This window comes from Apteryx rowi, unplaced genomic scaffold (genome assembly GCF_003343035.1).
Source record: "Apteryx rowi isolate R43461 unplaced genomic scaffold, aptRow1 scaffold_155, whole genome shotgun sequence".
NCBI classification, from domain to species: Eukaryota; Metazoa; Chordata; class Aves; order Apterygiformes; family Apterygidae; genus Apteryx; species Apteryx rowi.
The window spans coordinates 212,787-234,128 of NW_020447808.1; the positions used below are offsets into that span (position 1 = coordinate 212,787).

At 37.4% G+C, this 21,342-nt stretch overlaps 1 protein-coding gene across 2 annotated transcripts in view; it reads left to right on the plus strand.

The window, feature by feature from the left end:
* USP45 (ubiquitin specific peptidase 45) overlaps nt 1-21,342 on the plus strand; it is a 57,241-nt gene that overhangs the window by 18,143 nt on the left and 17,756 nt on the right. For both annotated transcript variants that reach the window (XM_026059276.1, XM_026059277.1), the window contains 3 exons: nt 2,160-2,305; nt 3,594-3,689; nt 6,269-6,399. In XM_026059276.1, coding sequence (XP_025915061.1) covers nt 2,160-2,305; nt 3,594-3,689; nt 6,269-6,399 — 373 coding nt within the window. The remainder of the gene's footprint in view (nt 1-2,159; nt 2,306-3,593; nt 3,690-6,268; nt 6,400-21,342) is intronic.

Sequence of the window (21,342 nt, forward strand, 5' to 3'; positions counted from 1 at the left end):
TTATTGCATTTTGTAACTACACATTCATCCAGCTCTTGGCTCAAAACTGGGTGCTTTTACTTTGTTTTTTCTCCCCTTAAATAATTTATATGTAAGGTTCAGCAACTGGAACCTTGCTACTTGTGTGAAGCTGCCATTTAACCATGACGTGAAATGCTTTTATTGAGTTTGCCCTGCAGATATGGTTCGCTGTGGCAGGGCTGTCCATATTTGGTGGCTGTGCAAGGAGAGCCAGGTGGTGCTGCAAAGCATAGCACAGTGAAGCGTGGACAGATCTAGGTTTGACATTTGTCATCCTGTACTGCTAAAGGGAAGAGAAAAATCTGCTTTTCCATATGCTTATGCTTTAATTTTTGCCTGCAGTTTTGTCCAGATGGCCTTGTGAACATTGTTTACTTTAAGATGCTGTCCCAGATGTTTTTGAATGCCAATGGATAAATGCAACAACTGTGGTATACTAATACACAAATTATTTACACAATTTTGGCTTTTTTTTTTTAACCATCTCTTCTCCCCAGCACTCCTCTGTATGGCACACTTCTCTGAGGGGAAGAAGACTCCAGTAATTTTATTAACTTTCTGAGACTGACCAGTGCCTTCAAGTTGCAGATATTTGGAACTCATTCTTGTGCTAAGGTTCTTCGGGAGCTCTGCGTGGACAGGACAGTTTCAGACACTGTAATGTGCACCTTGTGAGCATGCCAATAACACAGAGCCTGTAAAACAGAGAGCCTCTTTGGGGTGCGAACAGCTCCCATGCTATTTGTCATCTGCTGTGTTCAAAAATACTTTACCTGCTTTTTCAAAGAGAATTTGGCCTCTTGCTTTGTCCTTGTACTGTCTTCATTTTCCACACCAGTGGAATGGAGGATATTTTAAAGCTGGGTAAGCAGTATTACCAAGAACATTTTAAGATGTTTTTAAACAGCAAAGCACCTCTAACTGCATTTTGACAAACTCAGATATAAGTTGGAAAAAAATTATTCCTTAACGGTGTTACAGGGTGCAGACAAACTGCATCAAAGGTGCAGTGGATATTTTTTAATGGGTTATTTTTATTTGATTATGTTTTTTGCATCTTCTAAGCAAGAAAGTATCTAGGAGTGTACATAAAAGAACCTTTTGGCATGAGCATTTCATTAACGTAAATAGGTCTGTTAGTTATTTCTCAAGAACGCTTTAATGAGACTTCACTGTGAAACTCATTAGAACAAACATGAATTCATATATCAAGACATAGATTGCAGCATCACAGTTCTTGGCATCGATTAAGTCCATAACTCGTTTACATTGATGTGCATTGTTAATCAATATTTAGGACACTGCAGATGTCAGTAATGTTCATATTTAGTCCTGCAACCATGACAATATGAAAGTTGCTAGTAGAATTCCAGGCTAAATGTTGTTATCTCAAGTCTTTCCATTACCTCTAGGCTACAAGTTAATGACTGTCTAACTTTGCTGCCTCTCATCTATTTAAATAGTAAGGCAAACAGGAAAATGCATAGATGCTGTGCTGGTAGCATATTCCATTGCAGTTTTATCAAATTTTTGTTTTTAGAATGAAACCAAATAGCAGCATTGTATGTATATGGGTTGTGTTAGCAGCTCCTCAAGCTCCTCAAAGGGAGGTGGGTGGGGGAAAAGTGTAGCGTTTGGGAAAACTGATAACAGCTCAGATTCAGCTGTTGAGTGAGTTGTACAAGCCAATTTGAACAAAGTACAGTAACTGATAAAGAACTTAAGTATTCGAGTGGTAACTTTTGGTTGCCTCTTTTTAAATGCACCAAAAAGCAGAGTGATAGCTATTGTGTGGTGTTTCTGCGGTGTGTAGTGAACATATATCTGAAGTGCCTCTTGTTAAAGAACGAATGAAGCCATTTTATTTATTTATCATTTGGAATAACTGAAGAAGTTAGAGCCTTATGGGATAATCTAATTTTTGTGGAATGTGTTTGTTGGATATATGTTGGAGGGAGACTTTTTCCAGGGGTTTAGCTGCAGATGCCTCTTGTTTTTTAAAGACTGTGAAAAGCAACTTAAAGTAGCATCAAGGTATCTTTCAGTATATGTTAGAAGGTAAAACCTAACCTATGGAAGGATGGAATTGCTTAGACTACAAAATTATATAGTAACGCTAATCCRTAGTTTAATTACAGGTTCATCAAAAATTATCCGACTCCGTGAAGAAAATACCGAAACAAGTGAAATACTGAAAGGAAAAGGTTCTGGTAATGGTGCATCAGTTCCAGTTAAAGGAATAAATAATTTAGGAAATACATGCTTCTTTAATGCTGTCATGCAGGTAAGATAGAAAGATAGTGTACAGCTTTCTCTTCATAGATTTCAGATATACTTAATCTATATAAAATGGGGGGTTCATAAAAGATTTTGCATATTATCAATTTTCCTGCTACTTTCTGAAGGTCTTTTTTAAATCCTTTTCACTCCTTCCTGTCTAAGCAGTATTTTCTGATATAACAAAAAAGAATTCCCGGATCAGTAGCATTTTTCAAAGTAATGAGACAAATGAAAATGTCAAGTGTGTTACACATTGCATGTGTGTGGGGGTTGTATTCCAGCATATGGTTTTATTTGTAGCTCTACATTAGGCACTCATGAGTAATACACTGCATTTACCATACTGGTGGGTGTCAAAGTGGTACTTTATGCATAATTTAAATTATCAAGCACCAAAGTCTGCACAGTGAGTTGTGTTGATTTAAGCCCCTACAATGGATGCAGATATAAAAGTACTTTTATTGATTATGTTTTTTTTTTTCTGACCAGAATGAGCTATACTGATATGCTTTTATTGATGTTGAGGGTATAACTAATCCAGCATACTAAAACCAACAGCAACCTARTGGAAATGGGTTTTATATTGGAACATCCTATTGCTTGTTAGTTGAGCAGAGACGTCTGTATGTCTGCAGGCAGGAGTGAGCAAATGAGATAAAACTACTACAAAGGTGTTGTGAACTAGCATGCTTTACTTTGCATATATGATTATGGTGACTACAAAATTCAGTCAAAAAGAAGTAAATTTTAAGGAGTAAAATTACTGCAAATTGTTGTCTGTCCGTACTCAGGGCATTGTAGAGACCTAAGTGATTTGTGATCAAAGCTTACCAAAAATAAAGAAACAAAGTGGAGATACGTTGAGTTGGTTTCTCATAAATTCAGACGCGCAATGCTTGTCTGTGTTCCAAACCTGTRTGCTTCCTGGGGCACTGAGGGAGGCTGCAGAGTTTAAAAGAAACAAATGCTSTCTCATATTAATCTCCTCACCATTAGAAGAAAAAAAAACCCTTAAAATGAATGAATGTTGTTGTTCAACAAAAATAACAAAGTAGTTACTAAGAACTTTTGAGAATTATAGAAACAGAAATAGGTACAGTTTTGGCAACATTCTGAGATCAGTGGTACCTACTATGAGGGTGAGACCTGCTTTTTCTAGTGATTTGATTTAAACCTCAGTGGTATATTTATTAAATATATATCTTTTGTCTATTCCTGAAGTTAGAGTTTATAACTGAAGAAAATAGTATAATTGAAAGATCAGTGTTTCTTGTTTGTTTTTTTTCTTTAAGAACTTGGCACAGACTCACATACTAAATGAATTGATGTATGAGATGAAGGAAAAAGGAACAAAGCTAAAAATCTGTCATACTTCAGACTCCCAGTTGGTAAGTATGCAGTGAGAAATACAAATTTGGGGAATGTGGGAAGAAGCTGGAGAACAGAAAATAGCATTTCTTTGAAAGACATGCTCCTATTATCTGTTTTCTTTTTGCCTTTAAATTTTTTAGACATGATATCTATGAACTCACTTCTTTTATGAAACTAATTATTCAGCCCTGAAGAAGGAACAATCACCTCCTTTGACGTTTTGTGATATTAAAGTAGCAAATAACACTTGACCTTAAGAGTGGCTGACTTTTATTTGTTTCGCATTTCTTTTCTTTAATGTGCATGTATAATACAGGAAATAATATGTTTGACTGTATAAAGTGTTCATGAAATATTTTATTCCAGTCTGTCCCAGCCCTTCTTTGGTAAGGCTTGTAAAATTTATTAACTGCTTCATAGCCAGAGGATTAAATGTAGAGAAGCAAAATTCCAGTGAAGACCAAATTTCTTATCCTCAAGCTTGTTGGAGGCATATGGGAAAGAAGATACTGTGGTTATTATCAAAAGAATATGTTGCTGTTCCTCATCATTTCTTAGACTTGTGTTTTTATAATACATTGTTGGTAAATGTGAAAAAGATAATACCCCTTTCCCTCTGCCAGCTAACAAAAGCAGTTTACAGATGTTTTCTTACTCCCTTTTGTTTTGTTTTTTTTTTCTCTTTTTCCACTGTTTGCCTGGARCTTTCTGGTGGCGGTAAGGGTTGATGGGGTGGGAGTCTGTTTTGGATACCTCTAAAATTACGAACAGTTCTGTTGGTTGCCATTGGTGATGTTCGTAGCCTCCCCAGGCAAGAACAGCATGAAATTCACTGGATCGTTGTCTATATTACCTCTAATAGCAGCTCTGAACAGCAACATTTCAGTRAGTTATTCCTGAGCTGCAACTGAGATCTGGAGCTTATGCCTGGAGGCTTGGAAAGACAGTGGTATGTTGGTTCACGCTTGATGTGAACCTTGCACAGCCATAAGGTTGAAAGATTTATTTTTTTTTAATTTAATGTGAGTGCTTACAATGTAAATAAGATCTTTGGAGCAAAGACTGTATTTTCTGATTCTTGTGTGTTAGCACAGGCTTAGAGGACTACAGTGGTCTAACAAATAGTAATGTAGAAAAGCCTAGCTTCCTGCTTGGTAAAGGGTATTTTTCAAGTTTTGATAGTGCAATATTTGTGAGTATCCATAGAGCTTATCTTTTGGGGGGTGGGAGTGGTTGTTGTTGTTATTGTTTTTAGAGAGGCATCCCCTCTAATAGTTCATCCAAAAGTTGTAATCTGTTCTGATGAGAATTGGACCAGCTAGTAAGAAGCACTGTGGTCATGCATGAACCTAGGGGCACGTAAGGGAGAGCTGGCTACACTGCAGTTTTGGAGGCTCAAGTGGTGCCAAAGAGGTTTAAGAGTGTCTCCCACGCTAAGACTGTGTCAGATGGCTGCAGGCCGGGTCCTTCCAGCCCGGGAACCTGCTGGGTCACTTGAATCTCCACGCCGGAGGGTCTGCTGAAGCCAAGGGCAGCTGGAGATCTGCCACAGCCTGGTGCCGCCTCCTCCCCTGTCCCCTACGGAAATGCTAGGGCTGTAGGGACCTGCTGCCGGCCCCTGCCTGTGAACTGCTGCTGGGGCCCTCCCTGCTCTTCCACTTGACATTTATATTCTAAATAACATCTTGAATAAATGAGCTTTCATCTTGTGTGTAGCTAGTTAGTTTCAGAGAAAAACTGGAAAAAGTTCCCTTTGATGTCCCATAGCCTAACAATAAAAGAAGTTCCTGTTAATTTTTAGAGGAAAATTATAATAAATTATACTGCTACCAGATGATCTTATATCAGTGCTCTAGTGTGTTTAGAGGACAATGACATAATTTTAAACTTTTCCTGCAGTCTTAATTGCTTGGCCTTGATAGTTTTATATAGCAGACAGAGGTGAGGCAAACTTAAAAATTAGGAAACCCATGTCTAGCAAAACTATGTGAACAATATGGGCAAAAATAGATCAAGAGCTGTGCTTTCTTTTTTATTTGCTCAGACTCTGTTTTTTGGCATGGTTTCCAGCCTGAACTTTGAACTTGGGAAGCTCAGTCTCTTAATGAAAAGAGTGGGCAATTTGTTTAGCTGTTGGGCAGGCAGCACCTAATGTTCTGGAGTACCTGMCAGCACCATTTCAACATTATAAATCCAGCCTGTAAATGTGATTTACATAGCAAGAGAGAATATTTGAGCCTTCTGAATGTTAGTCAGGAATATACTGAGAACTGTGTTTAAAAACTCATCCCTATTTGTTACCTTAAGTGTTACTATATTTTACTTCATTCCATTAATCATTGACATGCCTGTTTCCAAAATTGATGGCTACCAACCAATTTGCTCATCAAGAATTGTTTAGTTTTGTAGCTATTATTTTTTAAATAATAAACTTTCTCCTTGACTTTTTCAATCATATAGGTGACAACACGATTAAAAAATAAACCCTCTAAGACTAAAAGCTACCTTCTTCTTGGGTATAAATGTACTAATCTGAAAGAAGTCTTGTGTGTCATTCATTATGGAATCTGATGTTGAGTTTACTTTTCCTTTGAAGGATCCTTTGATGGTAAACCTCTCCAGCCCGGGACCCTTGACTTCAGCCATGTTCTTGTTCCTTCACAGCATGAAGGAGGCTGGAAAAGGTCCTCTTTCTCCCAAAGTGCTGTTCAGCCAGCTTTGTCAAAAGTAAGTGTTGTTGGTATCTTTTTTTTTTAATTTCCAACAGTATGTTTCTACGTGTACCATGTCTGTTGTCCTTTYTAAGGAGCCACTAGACTTCATTGGGCTGTCCAGAAAATGTCTTCCTCATGTTTTAAAGTTGCATGGCTCCTTGTTACAGTGCAGGATTATCCCTGCTCTACATGAGGTGTATGGCCCTGTCCCCAACCACTAACTTGCAGTGGGCTTTGAAGTGGAAGTAAGGGGGTGGAAGAGAAACTAAAGAGAACAGCATTGCCACTCAGGTTTTGCTGAAAGTTGTATATTAGGACAAAGCTGTGCTAATACTGCAAAATGTGTGTAGGTGTTTAGGAAAAAAAAAGGGTAAGCTTTTAAATGTGAAACCTCTGCTATGTCTGTCCTTGGCATTAATCCAGTATTAGAAAGGACCTAACAAGTAAGGACTTGAAGCACTACTGAAATGGCATATGACTCCAAGGTTGCAAAGGCTCACAAGCCRTAAAGAAGCCTGTTTCTTGGGGTGGAAAATGTTTACAGTGGTATTTGTAGGTGTCTTCAGTTATGACACAAACAATCTTGCTTTTTAAAACACCTGTAGAAGGCCTGTTTGAAAGTTGATATACATATTTAAATATTGACATTACAGGTAAAAGAAGCTGTAGAAGCAGAGTAACTGGAATATGATATAGCTGAATCTTGCATTTTAAAAGATTTGGAAGTTAATAATGTATGTTAATGTATTTGCCACAATATTTTTAATGGAATTTTAAGTGCTCTGTAGCAAGAGAGTTGGGAGGAAGGGTGCTGCTTACTGCTACCTCACTGTGCAAGCACGGGTTAAAATATCCTATAAAGAAACAGAAGCTTTTAGACTAGAACAGGGACAATTTGATTCGGATACAGAAATCCGTTATTACTTTCTATTTGTCGTCAAAATTAATCTTCAGAAATGTATTGTTATATTTTTGTTACTGTACTTGACTTCCTTTGGGTTCTTTTGAGCTGTAAAAGGAAATGTATATAGGATGTYCTTATAGTGACTTTGAATCAAATAGCAGTTTTCTCTGTTTAGCATTATTAACCTGAAGAAAAAATATATAGGAAAGAAAAATATGTCATTCACACCCCTCCCCCCCCATTTGGGAGGACAAATCAAGTGACTGAAAGAAAGTTTTGGTAAAGAGATGAAAGGGAAATGATTAAATAGGACTAGCAGCTGTTGCTCCAAGTAATAATGGTAGAAGGGAGAAGATGGCATAAAACATGTTTTGGAGTCCCTCTCAGCAAAATCAGTGTAAAATAATCACTGTGCGATGCATTTTAGATGGCTTTGTATTTTTTTTAGATGACAGCTGTTTTGTATCTTGTGTGTACCTGTATATGTGTAGTCAGGTGATGCAACAGTATTAAATCTCAGGTATCTAGATTTTCTTTTTTGTTATTATTTGATCTTTAAAATGTGTCTGTACTTTAAATACCTGTGTAAAAGTGTAACATTTTTTGCATGGGCAGCAGTCTTTTGTTACTTAGGCATGTATCTGCCAGCTTCTGCAAACTCTTGCTTTCATCCCTGCTTTTACTTTTGTAGCCTTGCAGAACACACAACTCGGAGATCTGAATCCTTTTGTGGCTCATGTATCACTAATGAAGCTGTCAGCTACATCCTGTTAGCATGAAATTAAGCATTCAGGGACAGGAAGTGGCTGTACAGGTAGGACAGAAGGTTTTGGTCGTCTGATTCCGTTGTTATTGGAGGTGGCATATGAGCCAGAAAGAAGAAAGGCAGGATTTCAGAAAATTCAGCAGAATTTGGGGGGAATCTTTGTCTTTTCAAACTGAATACATTTGTTACATATTAATTTAAACAAAAATGAATGCAGTGTTCTGTCATGCCACTTTTAAGAAGCCTTTTTTCATGTTCTAATGTTAGCTTTCTACTCCCTGGCAAAGCTGAAATAAAAAGAGAAAGCATGACAAGATTGTGAGAGCGCCAGCTAGGAAGAAGTATGTGTTGCTGCAGCATTCTCTATAAGCTGCTTCTGAATCCTACCAAGAAGAAGTTTTATTAACCAAGTAGTCTTAAAGGCATGCGTTACAGTTATGTGGTCTTCACATGTATTAGCCCAAACTCATTTCTTTAACAAGCAGATGTGTGAGAAACAAAACTAAAACTACTTGTTTTCAGATACTGTTCTCCTACATGGGTTCTCTGCTGTTCAGTAAAGCTTAACTCTTCCACAGGGGAAAGAGAAAGTGGAAGGGTATTTATAGTCTTTCCCTTATTTCTATCCAGCCACGTGTTTTAACAAATTTTAATGAAATATTTCTAATTTTCACCAAATTTGTTTGAATCTAGCCAGCAGGCTCAAAAGTTATGAGGATCAGATGACTGTGTGCATGCCTRTGCATTTCTTCATGTGTATACACCCACAATAGTGCTATCACTTAAACCTCATTTCCTCAGGAAACTATTTTAAATCATCAGACCAACCCACCTAAATCTGTGACTGTAGTTCTGTATCTGACTTTTTTTGCTGCTTCATTTCTGTGCTCATGATTGTTCCCTCCCTGTCAGCTCTGGTGATACAGAACTGGTGAACTGGACCCTCAATGGTCTGAGTTAAATGCCCTTCGGGGTGGTGGGGGGAAACTGCCTTTTTAAATCCGTGTCATTTTAGTGATCTGGTTTAGCAAAAAAAACACAGAAGCAGTTGATTAGTGCACCTTCAGTATAAGGGCAAAAATAATTAGCTGAAGAAAGGAGTTCTTTATTATCTTGGATAGCAGCGTTAATATGTCGAAGGATTTGCATCCCTCTTGCAACTCCACATCTATGCAGGTCTCTTAGTCCTTAAGTAATCTAAATCCACTTGCTACAGTGAGAAATAGCAGTGAAGGTAAGATGAAAAATTTGGAAGTAAGCATGGAATTTTGAGCAAAATCACAAATAAAAGGATTACATCAACTATACTAATATCACAAAATTAATTAGAAGACTTGCAGCTACTCAGAAGGCGATTAGGCAGTTCTATAGYACAAGCGAAGCTGAAAAGGTGGGACTGGGGGTATTCTYGCTGCCTTATCTGAGGTCCAGAAGTTGCAAGACTGATTTCCTGAGGCTTCCCCTGCGGTGAGGGAGATGGGCGCCCTGCAGTCTCAGCCTGCTGAGGTCTGAACAGCCTTAATAGAGGTGTTTTATATCCTTTTCCATTAGCTATATAGGGAACTCTAGACCAGACTATCTTCTGAATTCAGGTATACAAACTAGGTGCCTAAAGTTGCACACAGGTCAGCCTGTGTGTTTTGTAAACTGGTGCAGTTATTTCTATCTCCCTTACCTTTATTGGTTCTGAATTAAGATTAATGTCCCTTAGGCCCCAAGTAGGGGAACGTTTAGGAGGGGTGCAAGATGGTCTTTTGGACCCCAAAAGTAGACCAGGTTTTCTTCAGACCCTTCAACTGAAAAATTAAACCCCTACTCTTGTAATGAATTTCCAAGTGTAGAAGATGGTTGACAAGCCTTGTGTAATGTACTCTGATGTGCGGTTGTAAAAGGCAGGTGAATATTTTTGTAGTGTGGACTGCGTAAGTGTGTATGGTGTGGTAGTGTCTGTAATTTGAAGGGAAAGATCAGTAAGAAGGATATAGTACATATAGAAATTGCCACATAAAGTAGTATTCTCTTCTAATTGCTTTTAAAAGCTGCTTGGGAAAAAAAGAGTAGAAATAAAACCTGGCCTATACTGATCTAAGAAATGTATTCCAAACTTTCTTGCTTTGCAGTGTATCAAAGTTAATTTAGTCTTAGACTAACCTGGCCTCAAAGTAATGTTTTATTATTTTTTGAATGCCTGTGACTTGAATTTTAAAAATGAATTGAATTTATGCTTTTAAATATCCACTGGCATTTGGGGGCGTTTTAAATATGGAATTATTTTGTTGCTTTTGTAAATGTGTAAACAAGTTTTCAGGGGAGCCAGGGAAGGCTGTGTTTTTGAAGGGATTGCCTTTCGCGTACCTACTTCATGTTGCTTTCAGCAGAAGTTCCTAGGCAGGATCCTTGGAAGTTCTCAATAGAAATATAATCTTGGTCGTTATTTAAACGCTTCATTGTATTGTAGATTTAGCAGTAATGCTGTTATAGGTGTGATACTTGAAAGACATGAGCTAGGCAATAAGCCCTACATATTTTTAAGCCTATAATAAGCCTATACATATTTTTGTTCTTTAGTATGCTTAAAAATCTACTGAAAATGTTAGCAAAATTAGCTTAAGGGAGCTAAAAAAAAAAAAAAGATATTTGGTTTTGGTGCCGAAGGTGCTGCCTGGTTCTAAGGGCAGAGATTTGGTGGGGAGGGTTAAGTCCACTTTAAAACACTGTAAGTCTGTTTTGATTTGTCAAACTCATTACTGATCTGTTGTTCCATCCAGGTTAACTTGTGTGATGAGGAAATGCTGGGATGTAAATTGGAGTCAAGATGCCAGGTTTTTTGTGTTTGGAGGTTTGTTGACATTATTTTGAAACTAGTGCTAACTGACACTGAAATGTGTTATGGTATAGACAGCAGAAGTATTTAAAGCTTTTATTGAAACTGCTATAAAAATGTATTCTAAATTCTTAATTTCTAGTCAGTACTGGATGAAATAATTTGAAGATTTCAGTAACAAAAGTGATGCTTTTACCTGAGTGTACCTTCTCTCTAAAAAATGTCATCATTCTTCTGCAGATTTGACAAACATAATATATAATTTCAGCTGATATTGAAGAGTGATCAGCAAAATTGACACAAGAGTTTTTCTTTATTTTATCAGCTCTTTCCAGCAAGTTTCCATTTTCAGTTAGAACGGTCTGGCTCTCTATGTCTTTAAAATAGACAGAGAAATTAAATTTTGAATATTAGAACTATAAAAGCTTCCAGGGAGGTAAAAGTCCAAACAGCCTCTTCCCTAAAGAGATGAGAGTTTGAATATGTAAAAGGAAGAACCATATTGAAAAAATACGTTCATATTTCTGAGAACTCAGTGTTTTCTCTTGGGAAGTGGAAAGACGAGTCAGTTAACTACCAGGGAGAAGGGCATGGGGAAAAACTTCTAATATTACGGGTTTGTTTTTATGTAATATACACAGCATAGAGGTTTGCTGAGTCCAGTTGCAACCTGGTTGTTGTTTTTTAATTTCTTCTTTCCCCATCATGGATCTCACTGTGTCAGTTCCAGTGCACAATATATGACCGTACTAATGTATCTACTACTAATATATGACCATACTAATGTATCTACTAATGTGCTACTGTACTTCAGTAAAGAATTTATGAAATCGATTATAGGATGTGCTTAGCTGTGATATCAAGAATTGGACTCGGTGACCCAGGACTTCTCTTCCCAGTCCCATGTTCCCATTTACCCGAACACTGTTTGTTTTGAGTAGTTTCTTGTAGCTTTCAAAATAGGGAAATACACACTGAGCGATAATGCAGAATTTAGGCATTTTACTTAATACTTTTTATAGTCACTTCCAAATACATATTTGGATAGCTGAAATGCTGAAGCTGTCTGCAGGTAATGGTATGCTGCTGTCCTTTATATGTTTACATCCATCTCCTGGTCAGGAGATGTTACAGCATGCTGTCTGGCCAAAAAGTAGCACAGTGATTTCCTAGTAACACTGTTCTCCTGCATAGCAGCAGGCTGATCCTTTAAAAATGGATGCTTTTCCCTGATGATGAAATAGGTTATAAATATATGAATTTTGATTAAACTGGTATTTGATGGATTTGGGTTTTTTTGATTTTTAATCTGCTAGCTGAATAGTGACATATTTGCATGTTAGATCAGTTGATGCAAGATATAGTAAGGATAGGTGTATAATTTAATGCCTGACACTTTTGCCCTCATTTGYGGTTCAGTGCTGGACTAGCACTTTTAAATTGATGTCTGGAGTTGTCTTTTTTGATGTCCTTGTAGGACTTCAGGTGTCCRCCTGAACCATCCGAATGTTTCAGCAAGAGTTTGAATGCCAACATTTGAATGGGGCATCCTTACTCAAAAATGGTTTGAAAAGTGGCCAGTGAAAGAAATCCCGAGAAGGTGGGGAAGAAAGGAAGAGGAAGAAAGGAGCAGATGAAGGGACTTGCAGCTAGGTTTCGGTGGAGAGCGTGTAAAGAAACAGAGCAGGTGCTGCCGTTCTTCAGCTGGCGGCTCTGTAATGTCACCGCATGAAACCCCAAAATCAGTAAGTGAAGAACTCGGTAGGTCAATACATGTCTTCTGCTCAAAAGATTTAAGAGAACTGGGAAGCGGTCCTTTCAGTTGTGAACTGTGTCTTTAAGCATCCAGAGAGATCACGGAGTGAAGTTCATCGTCTTGTGTATGGAAGGGTGGTACGTTTTTCATAAAATAACAACAGAAAAAAATTGATACTGAGTGTTAATTTTATCAAGTGGTGGGGTAGCCAGGTTGAAGAAAAGGGGAAGAAGAGAAGAAATGGATGAATTTTTCTATAGCAACTGTTTAGCGTCTGATACTAATTCATCCACTGTTAATTTTATTAGTGTTGCAGCTGTCAGATGTTTTGCTAGGACAGATTGTGAGCATAGCTACAGGGCCCTTCTGTTTGTTTTCCACTGTTCTGAATATGAGGACTGCAGACTTCTGACTTATCTAGAGACTTAGTGACTAATGCAACATTTGTATATTAAGAGGACATAAATTTTATTTCATTTGTTATGACCGAGTAATTTTATTGGTAGAAAAAAGCGTAGGTTTGTTTAGCAAGTAAATGTTGCAGTATTTAAGTGATTAGTAAAAAGTAGTCCTTACAGATCTTAGAAAAACTGCTTCAAACTTCCACCAAAGAACAATTTATAGTGGTACTATATTGCTACATTAACATGCAAGCAGTAATTTTTGCTTACCAAAGATTTTATTGGTGGTTACCAAACACAGAGGTTTTTGTTTTGTTTTGTTTTGTTTTGTTTTGTTTCCTAAGAGATAGTAATCATTCCTTTGCATGTGTAGAAAGTAGAATTCAAGATAAAGGTTTATGTGGGACTGACAGAATTGAGATCTTAGGCAGTTAGGGCTATTGGCCATTTTGGAGGGAAACCTGAAAAAATGCTTGGAGCATTCCACATGAATCCCTTCTGAGAGAAAATATTTAGGGAAAAATGAGATAATATTGTACGAGACTTAAGGACTGAAGGAACCAGAGGGTTTTTCTCATGATTAGGAGTCTTTTTGATCCTTTTACTTTCAGTAAAGAAAAACCTTTTTAAGAAAAAAAATTTCCAACTTTCCCATTTTCCAATTCTACTTTTACCATTTAAAAATAATAGCAGTGGAACACAAGGTTTATATTTTCCTGACCAACTGTAAAGTATTATTTTGGGTCCACGCTGTGCCTTGCTTGCAGTGGCTGCTTTGTGTTCTGGAGTCCTCTGAGAGAGGAGGTTGAATGGTCTTCTGGTTGCAGCCAAAGTTGAGAGATTGCATGTGTTTATCTCAGTTAAGTTTCCCAGAGTTTCCCTAATTTTAGGAAGAAGTTAACAAAGCTGGATGGATGAGGTTTGGGAATGCAAAACAGATAAATTGCATATGTAAGCAGCGTGCACTGAGTTTTATATTCACTTTTTCCATTTGGGTGGAGAACTTGTGCATTGTTTTGAGCAACAAAAGTATTGGCAATGTGTGTGGTATTGATGAACTGACAAAGAAATGTTTGTAGATCTAATAAAACAACAGGAAAACAGTAATTTCATTAACTACATCAGAGGTGTATCCTCGGCTGGAATGCTCATGCTAACCTGAATGGAGCATTACAAGATAAAGCAATTTTAGAGCTTTAGGGAGAGGTAACAAAAGTAGGAAGCTTTCATATGAAGAGGGACTTAGGAATTTAGACAGGAGAGGAAATGAAAAGGAAGCGTGACAGCAAAAGAACACAATAATGATAGAAGATTAATTAGCTGTGCTTATTTAACTGCCCTCATAAGAGTTCAAGGAGCTGTCTGTGAAACTGAAAGGCAACAGGTTTAGAGCCGGGGGAAAAAAAGTCCTTCTAGCATTCTATGTAGCTAGCCTGTGGAATTTGCTATCCTTGTTGAAAATAGTAGCAGGACTTGAAGGAAGAAGCATTGGGTGTCCATAGTTATATAATGCAATGACTTTTTTTGAAGGGATACAAGACCTCGTGCATAAGAGCCTTACTTGACTACCAGATAGTAGTCAGGAAGAAATCTCCATGGACAGATAATTCTATTATTGTGAGTAAAAAGAACCATGTTTTTCCTCTGATGATCAAGTGGGGAAATGGATCTGTTCTAGCATGTCAGCTATTACATCCATTCAAAGATGCTTCTCACAAGTGCTTCATGAGGAAGTAATGATGCCTTGTTTTCTCTTTGTGGGGAAAGTGAGGCAGAAAAAGATGGAAGAAATCGGTCAGCAAGTCAAAAAAAGAACTAATTCCTCTCCATGCCACTAAGGTAGGACAGGCATGTGTTTCATCATTTATTCTAGTTACACGTGGTGGCAAGCCTATCTTTATTTTATTTATTTTTTTCCTACTCAGCACCTCATGATAGCAGAGTTTTTATGATTCTGGAACAGGCTTGAGATAGTACCTGCTTCATTGAAATTTAGCAGGCATGGGGGGATTAATCACGTGGTAGGACTTTGTTCTCCTTTTCTTACATACTAGTGTTGCATATAATTTTGGATAGCTCAGTTCATCAGCTTTATGTTCTTGTGTTGTTGAGACCAATGTCTCATTGAGATGGTAGACCCAGCTATAGGGCACTATTGCAAGAAGGAAGATGCCATAGCCACATGATGCAAAGGCACTGGACTGTGCAAAGCTCAGTCTTTTGATTCAAATTTGTTTAAAAAATTTTGGAGCTGTAAAGTTTTGCAGCCCAACATTTACTAGTTTTTTAGTGTTTTTTCTCTGTAGCATGTATCTGCTGGGTCAGATATCATCTGTCTTCTTGCTGCTAGCCTAAATCCAGCACTAGCACTGCATCATATGCTTTCAAAAGAAAATGGATCAGGTGCTCAGTCCTGCACTTGTGGTAACCTGGTAGTGTGTGAATGTGGTGTTAATAATATGGAACCACGGCCTCGAAAGCTTCCCAATTTGTTTATGTATTGAGTTTTATCTGGACACATGTGGTTTGCTGTAACTGTACTTTGATAGCATTAAATGTGCTACGAATACATGTTTTGAGAACTGTGCAAAGTTAGCAAGGAATAATTAATCTTGAACTTTAGAGTTATGCTAGAAAAAGTTTTAGGTTTTAGTGACAAGCATTGTTTTAGAACCTTTTTGTTCTAGCTATTCTATAATGACAATGAGTAGATATAGTGTCACTAAGGAAGAGAAGTCCTAYGAATTGTGGTAACTTTTATAAAATGGCCCTTCATGTGCTTATTTATAACTCTCATTGGTCTTTTATCTGATCAGTCATGAGGAGGGATTAACATCTTCATTTGCAAATAAGCAAAATTTCTTCAGAGACTAGCATTAAGTATGCATTTTACTTTGCTTCTCTGTAGCGTATTGCAAGATTAAAAAGTTTCCTCTGCATTTTAACATTATTTGAAACAATCAAATAGTATGTTCTTTTTTTTAAATATTTCCAGGCATTTATTGTAGTTCCATAAGTTTCCAAAGGTATTAGGCTATCTGTTCAAAAATAGTAATTATTGTTTGAAAGGAACACCTTAGAGAGGGTTTTTATTAAAGACAGTAAAGTATGTCAGTTCTGTGCAACATGACTGAATGACTTTTGCTGTATTTAAGTTTTGTTTTTAAAGCATAGCTTAATCCCATCATATGAACCAGACTGAATATGATAGGAATAAAAAAGCATTAATATTTTTTTTCTTCAAAAATATATGTTATTATGTAGTTTTTGTTATTAAAAACACTGTAGGAGGGGATCATCATAAAAAACATTTCTTTAACTGATAGTCAAGGAATTCTAACTTGTCTCCAGATAAGCAATGAGAGGATAGGTTATGTATATAGCTGTCACTGTTGTCCTTCACCACTTATGGCCATTTGCAGGAGTTCAACCCGTTCTGTCATTATACTGCTGATACTACAACAGGTTGTATCGCATTGGCACTGGCTTCCATATGTCAGCACATCTGTGAGCGGTCAACTCAACCAACCATCCTGAAGTTCCTCACTTCTGCCAAGGATCTTGCTTGAAGCATATTTTCAAGGAGATGAGAGTGCACATCTTTTAGTTGTCAGATTCCTATGTATCAGCATGGATTAATTCCTTCGCCCTCCCCCCCAAATACCGGTTTATAAGTGCAGGAAGTGTCCAATAAATTGTGTAGTATACGTTTCCCTCCCTCCTTCCTTTTCTTCTTGGCTTCTTCTTTTGTGGCTTCCCCCAGAAAACAAATGCACTATTCTGAAATGTTTCTCCATGGAATATCAGCTATTTAGAATTATATGCAGCATTAAATAGCATGCCACAGACGTGAATGACCAATTATCCAGATATTAAACAGTGTTAATAGTGATATCATTTGTCAGAATAAACCGCTCGGACCTTACAGAGCATCTTTGCAAGTTGCTTTCCCTGCCACTTCTGTTTTGAAGTGGTAACTGTTACATTCCCGTTGTCATCAGTTCCGTTAACTTTCAAGCATGTGGCAATAAGCAATTTCAGTTGGTTTATGTAAGGTTGGATGAGGATTTAGTGCAAGCACAGAGAAGTCTAAATCATCTTGTCCTCTTAGGTGTACTGTGGGCTAATAAGATATTAAAAGAAACTAGTGCTGCCCCTGAAAACTGCTATAGTTGGGTTTCATTTTTTCCCTCCTTTTCATTTAAGCCAATAAAATTGGTGTGTGAAACATACAGGTAAACTATTTTTCCCTGAAATACAGTTTAGTAAGTTAATTTTTGTCTGAAGTGAGTAATATGTTTTTCATCAGTGGGAGGTTACTCTGCAAACCATAAACATAAAACTTGAAAGGTATGTGTGGGGCTTTTCTCTGAAATGCATTGAAAATTTTCTCTGAAGTGCACCTATAATGAAAAGAAACTCCTGTAACACTGATGAGATTTTTGATTGTTTCCTTGTCAAGTAAGTGTTCATTTTTCTTCCCTTTTACTATGTTGTCTCTTGCAATCCTGTGACCCTGCTTCTGTAGCAAAGAAAATYCCTGTTAGGAAACTAATAGCACAAGAATCCAGTGTTGTGTAAATGCAAGAATTTTGTTTGTGTACTATACAGTGCATATATTGGCGGATATATGTTGAATATGCCCAGTATTGCTCGGTGTCTCAGGAAAACAAGAAATTTCCCATAAATAAAAGTAATAATGCTGTGGCTAACTAGTTTTCTCAGAATTGAACTGATTTCTGCACGTGGGTAAGCTAATAATAATTCTTCCAATTTCCTCACTGTTCATTTAAAGAAATGATGAGAAAAATGTTTTAACAAATTAAAAAGGTGCGTGAATGTTCCTATAAACATGTGCACGCAGGTAATATGTTACTTAATTTTTTAACAGAAATTGAATGTTTTATTGTATCTGAGTGCTTTTCAGAATGTATCTAGTTATAATCAATTTGACTGGAAACAAAATATTTGAGTTTAATAGAAGCAAAACATGACATTTTAATAGTAAGAAATTAAATATTTTCATTTCATAGGAGGAACATTTCAAGATTGAATTTGTTGTTTTTTAATTTGAAATAAAATTTTTAGGTTGACCTGCACATGCAAAAAAAATTTGGTTCAAAAAGAATGCTAAAAAATGTTCACCTGCTTTGCTAATTCCAGATGTCATAGTCAACCTCAGAATAAAGCAGCATAATTAGTACATTTGTTAACTATAGATGTTGCCAACTTTGCATCAAAAAGTAGATACAAAATGAAATGTTTTCACATTTCATATTTGTTTCATGTGTATCGTGTCATTTTTGTAAATGTGAACATGTAGCTTTGCATATGTAAGTCCAGATTTATTCCACTTAATTTTAGGCACTGACCTTAGATGCCTAGTCACCTTAGATCCTTCTCCAGTTACTTACTAAAGTGCCTCCAGAGAGCTGTTCAAAGCTTAGACCCTTGTATACTGCATGTAACCCAGGGCTACTGTGATCCGAACTTGGAGTCTTGACATCTTGCCCAACTTTTAAGTTTCATCATTTTACGCACATTATATGTCCGATGCATTCCCTTATGGCAGCCTTTAATATCTCATATCCCTGAGCAAAAATTTCTGAAGCAAACTTGACTAGCTTTGGTGTAAGAGCAGGAAAGAAACCTCATCTTCAAGAATCCTAGAGCAGATAAAGAGCTCGGTTGGGCAAGTAGGATTACTGCATGTTGAGAAAACACTGACACGTTTACAGCTTGATGCACTGATTAGTCAGCGCATGCAATCTGAGGCTGAAAATGAAAACTGGCTCAACATGCATTAAATAAAATTGAGTAACTGAAGAAGTGKTTGGTTATTCTGGCCACTCTGCTAGTTTGATAAAATCCCTATTTGAGCTGTGCTCAGCCAGTTGTCTCCTGTGCTAGATTTTGGAAGAGGTGCAAATGTGCCTCAGCCTGCATGTGCTCTTACCAGTGTGCAGGGAGAGTCACAGCTGCCATTTGGTGGCAGTAGTGGCAGAACAAAAAAAGCCTTTGAATCTCGTTTTAGATGAACTGGTCTCAGGCTTTAATTAAGATCTACAGAGTAACTTGTCTGGAAAGATATATGTGGTTTGGTCAATAAGTTATACTCAACGTGAAATAAAAGTATGTTAAGAGTGAACAACTACACGTAGTCTCATTTGGGGCTGCAAGAAGCTGGAGATCCAAATTATTTATGAGAAGCCTTCTAACTGTGGTTATCCTAGTAACATAAAATAACACCCTAAGGATCTGGCCACATATTTGTAAGTGTATTTTATAATTTGTATATAATTTATGCCCATAAAATACAATATTTAGAGTATATTTTAGATGTTGTGGCTAGTACAAAGGAAGTCTACAGTTTTTGAGTAACAGTGATTTAGACTACTGAATGCTTGTTTTATAAGCAGAGGCAATATTAACCCTGTGCAGTTGACTGAAACATCGTTGGTGGAAACTGGTAGTCCAGTCTGAAGCAGACTTTTTTTCCCTCTTTTTGTTTGAGGGTCATGCTATTGCTGCTGATATTCTTTTTACAAGAATTTTATTTGCTGTGGAGTCTTCAGTTTTCATTTGTCCTGTCTAGTAAAGTGTAAAAGCAAAAAATCATCAACTTCCAGAGTTCCTCCTGTGTCCTTGGGTCGACTCGCAAGCTGGCTTGCCTCTTTTGGCGCTGTTGCCAGACACCATAAAGGAGGGCAGCTCGAAGGACAATGTAGTGTGAGAGGATAAGGGCCACATCAAATGCATATTCACTAAGGCATGTAGATCCTTTGCTTTGAGACTTCTCATTTCTAGAGATGAGAAGTTTGGTGGAAGTAGGCTGTTTTGGGGTTTTTTTGTTTGTTTTTTTTAATGCTATTGCAGTCTTTGACAATTCAGATCATTGTTTAACCCTAGTAGTACATAGATATTATTCTAGAAGGTGGGCATGTGATCTAGGAATAACAGTCATTTGATATCACACATCCAAAAGACAGTGATATTTGCATTTATGCAAAAGCATTATCTTTTCTAGTCGCAGCTCTAGTTGCATTTTTAGCCAGCGCAGATCTCAGAAAAATTACTTCATTCAACTTTATTGTAAGAAAGAGGCCTGAAGCACACAGTTCTACAGTAAGTGCTCATCACCCACCTCACAGACAAAATCTCAGGGCAGTCGGACTGTAGGAACCTCATAGCTTTCTCCTGCCGGCCCCTTGCCGTGCTCAGCCAGAGGCGCTGCTCGCCCCTCTCTGCCGCTTTGGGGATAGCCAGGGAAATCCCCGTGGGGGCTGCCCCGCCAGCACAGTGGACTTCGATTCTGGTGGGCTTGGTGCTGGCAGATGTGCTGTCTGGGCTCACGGGTGCAGCGGGCAAATTAGGCTCTGAAAGATTTTACCAAGGGTTATAAAGTGCTCAAGGGTTGGACCCCACTATCCCGTATCTTTTAAACCTGGTTAGCATGAGGAAAGAGCACTGTATTGGGATTTACTTTTTAATGCTGGCTATTCAAATTAGTAAAATAGACTAAGTGTGGTAGGAAACACAGCAAGATTAAATCACAGTGACAGTATGGATTCTTTAGGATCTGCCATAGCTTGTGCAGATAACATTTTTGATGCACTCAGGAACTGCAGAAAAGCTAAAATTTGTAATGCGTTGCTATTTGATTTGCTGTGGGAGCAATAAACTTGACATACTTTGTTGTTATGATGGGGGAGTAAGGAGAGTTTCTTTGAATTAGCGCAGAAGACTCTGGTGACATTTGAACCTGACTCTGTCTTCTGAGGGGTTTAAGGGTTTTGTTCGGTTGTTTCTTTTTTGTTTTGTTTTTGTTGTTTTTTGGTTTGGTTTTCCCAAAACTAGTTGGGCATACAGCTCTCTTAGGCAGCTAAGAAGGAAAAAAAAGAAGGATCCTTTGAAGAAGGAAAAAAAAAAAAAAAGGATGTTATGTAAACCAATTTATTACCTGCTTTTCCAGACATGGTAGTTCTTAGAATCTGTATTCAAATGTGTTGTCTCAAACAAAAAATCTCGAAGAGATTGTCTCAGCAGTTCCAGGCTTTTTATGGATTTTAGATATAGAGCTGCATTCTGTTTGTTTCTAGTAGTATCATATGTTTTAATATGAATTTCAGAAATGATCTGAGGTATTGCAGAAATGAACTGAGGTATTGCAGTTTGTTAGACTGGGGAACAAAAGTTTGGATGTGGATATGGTGTGAGTTGATAATTCATGATACTAAAAGGTCCTTTTAAAACTTATATGAAGCAGTTGTTGTTACTCTTACCTGATAATTTTAAGACTAACTCT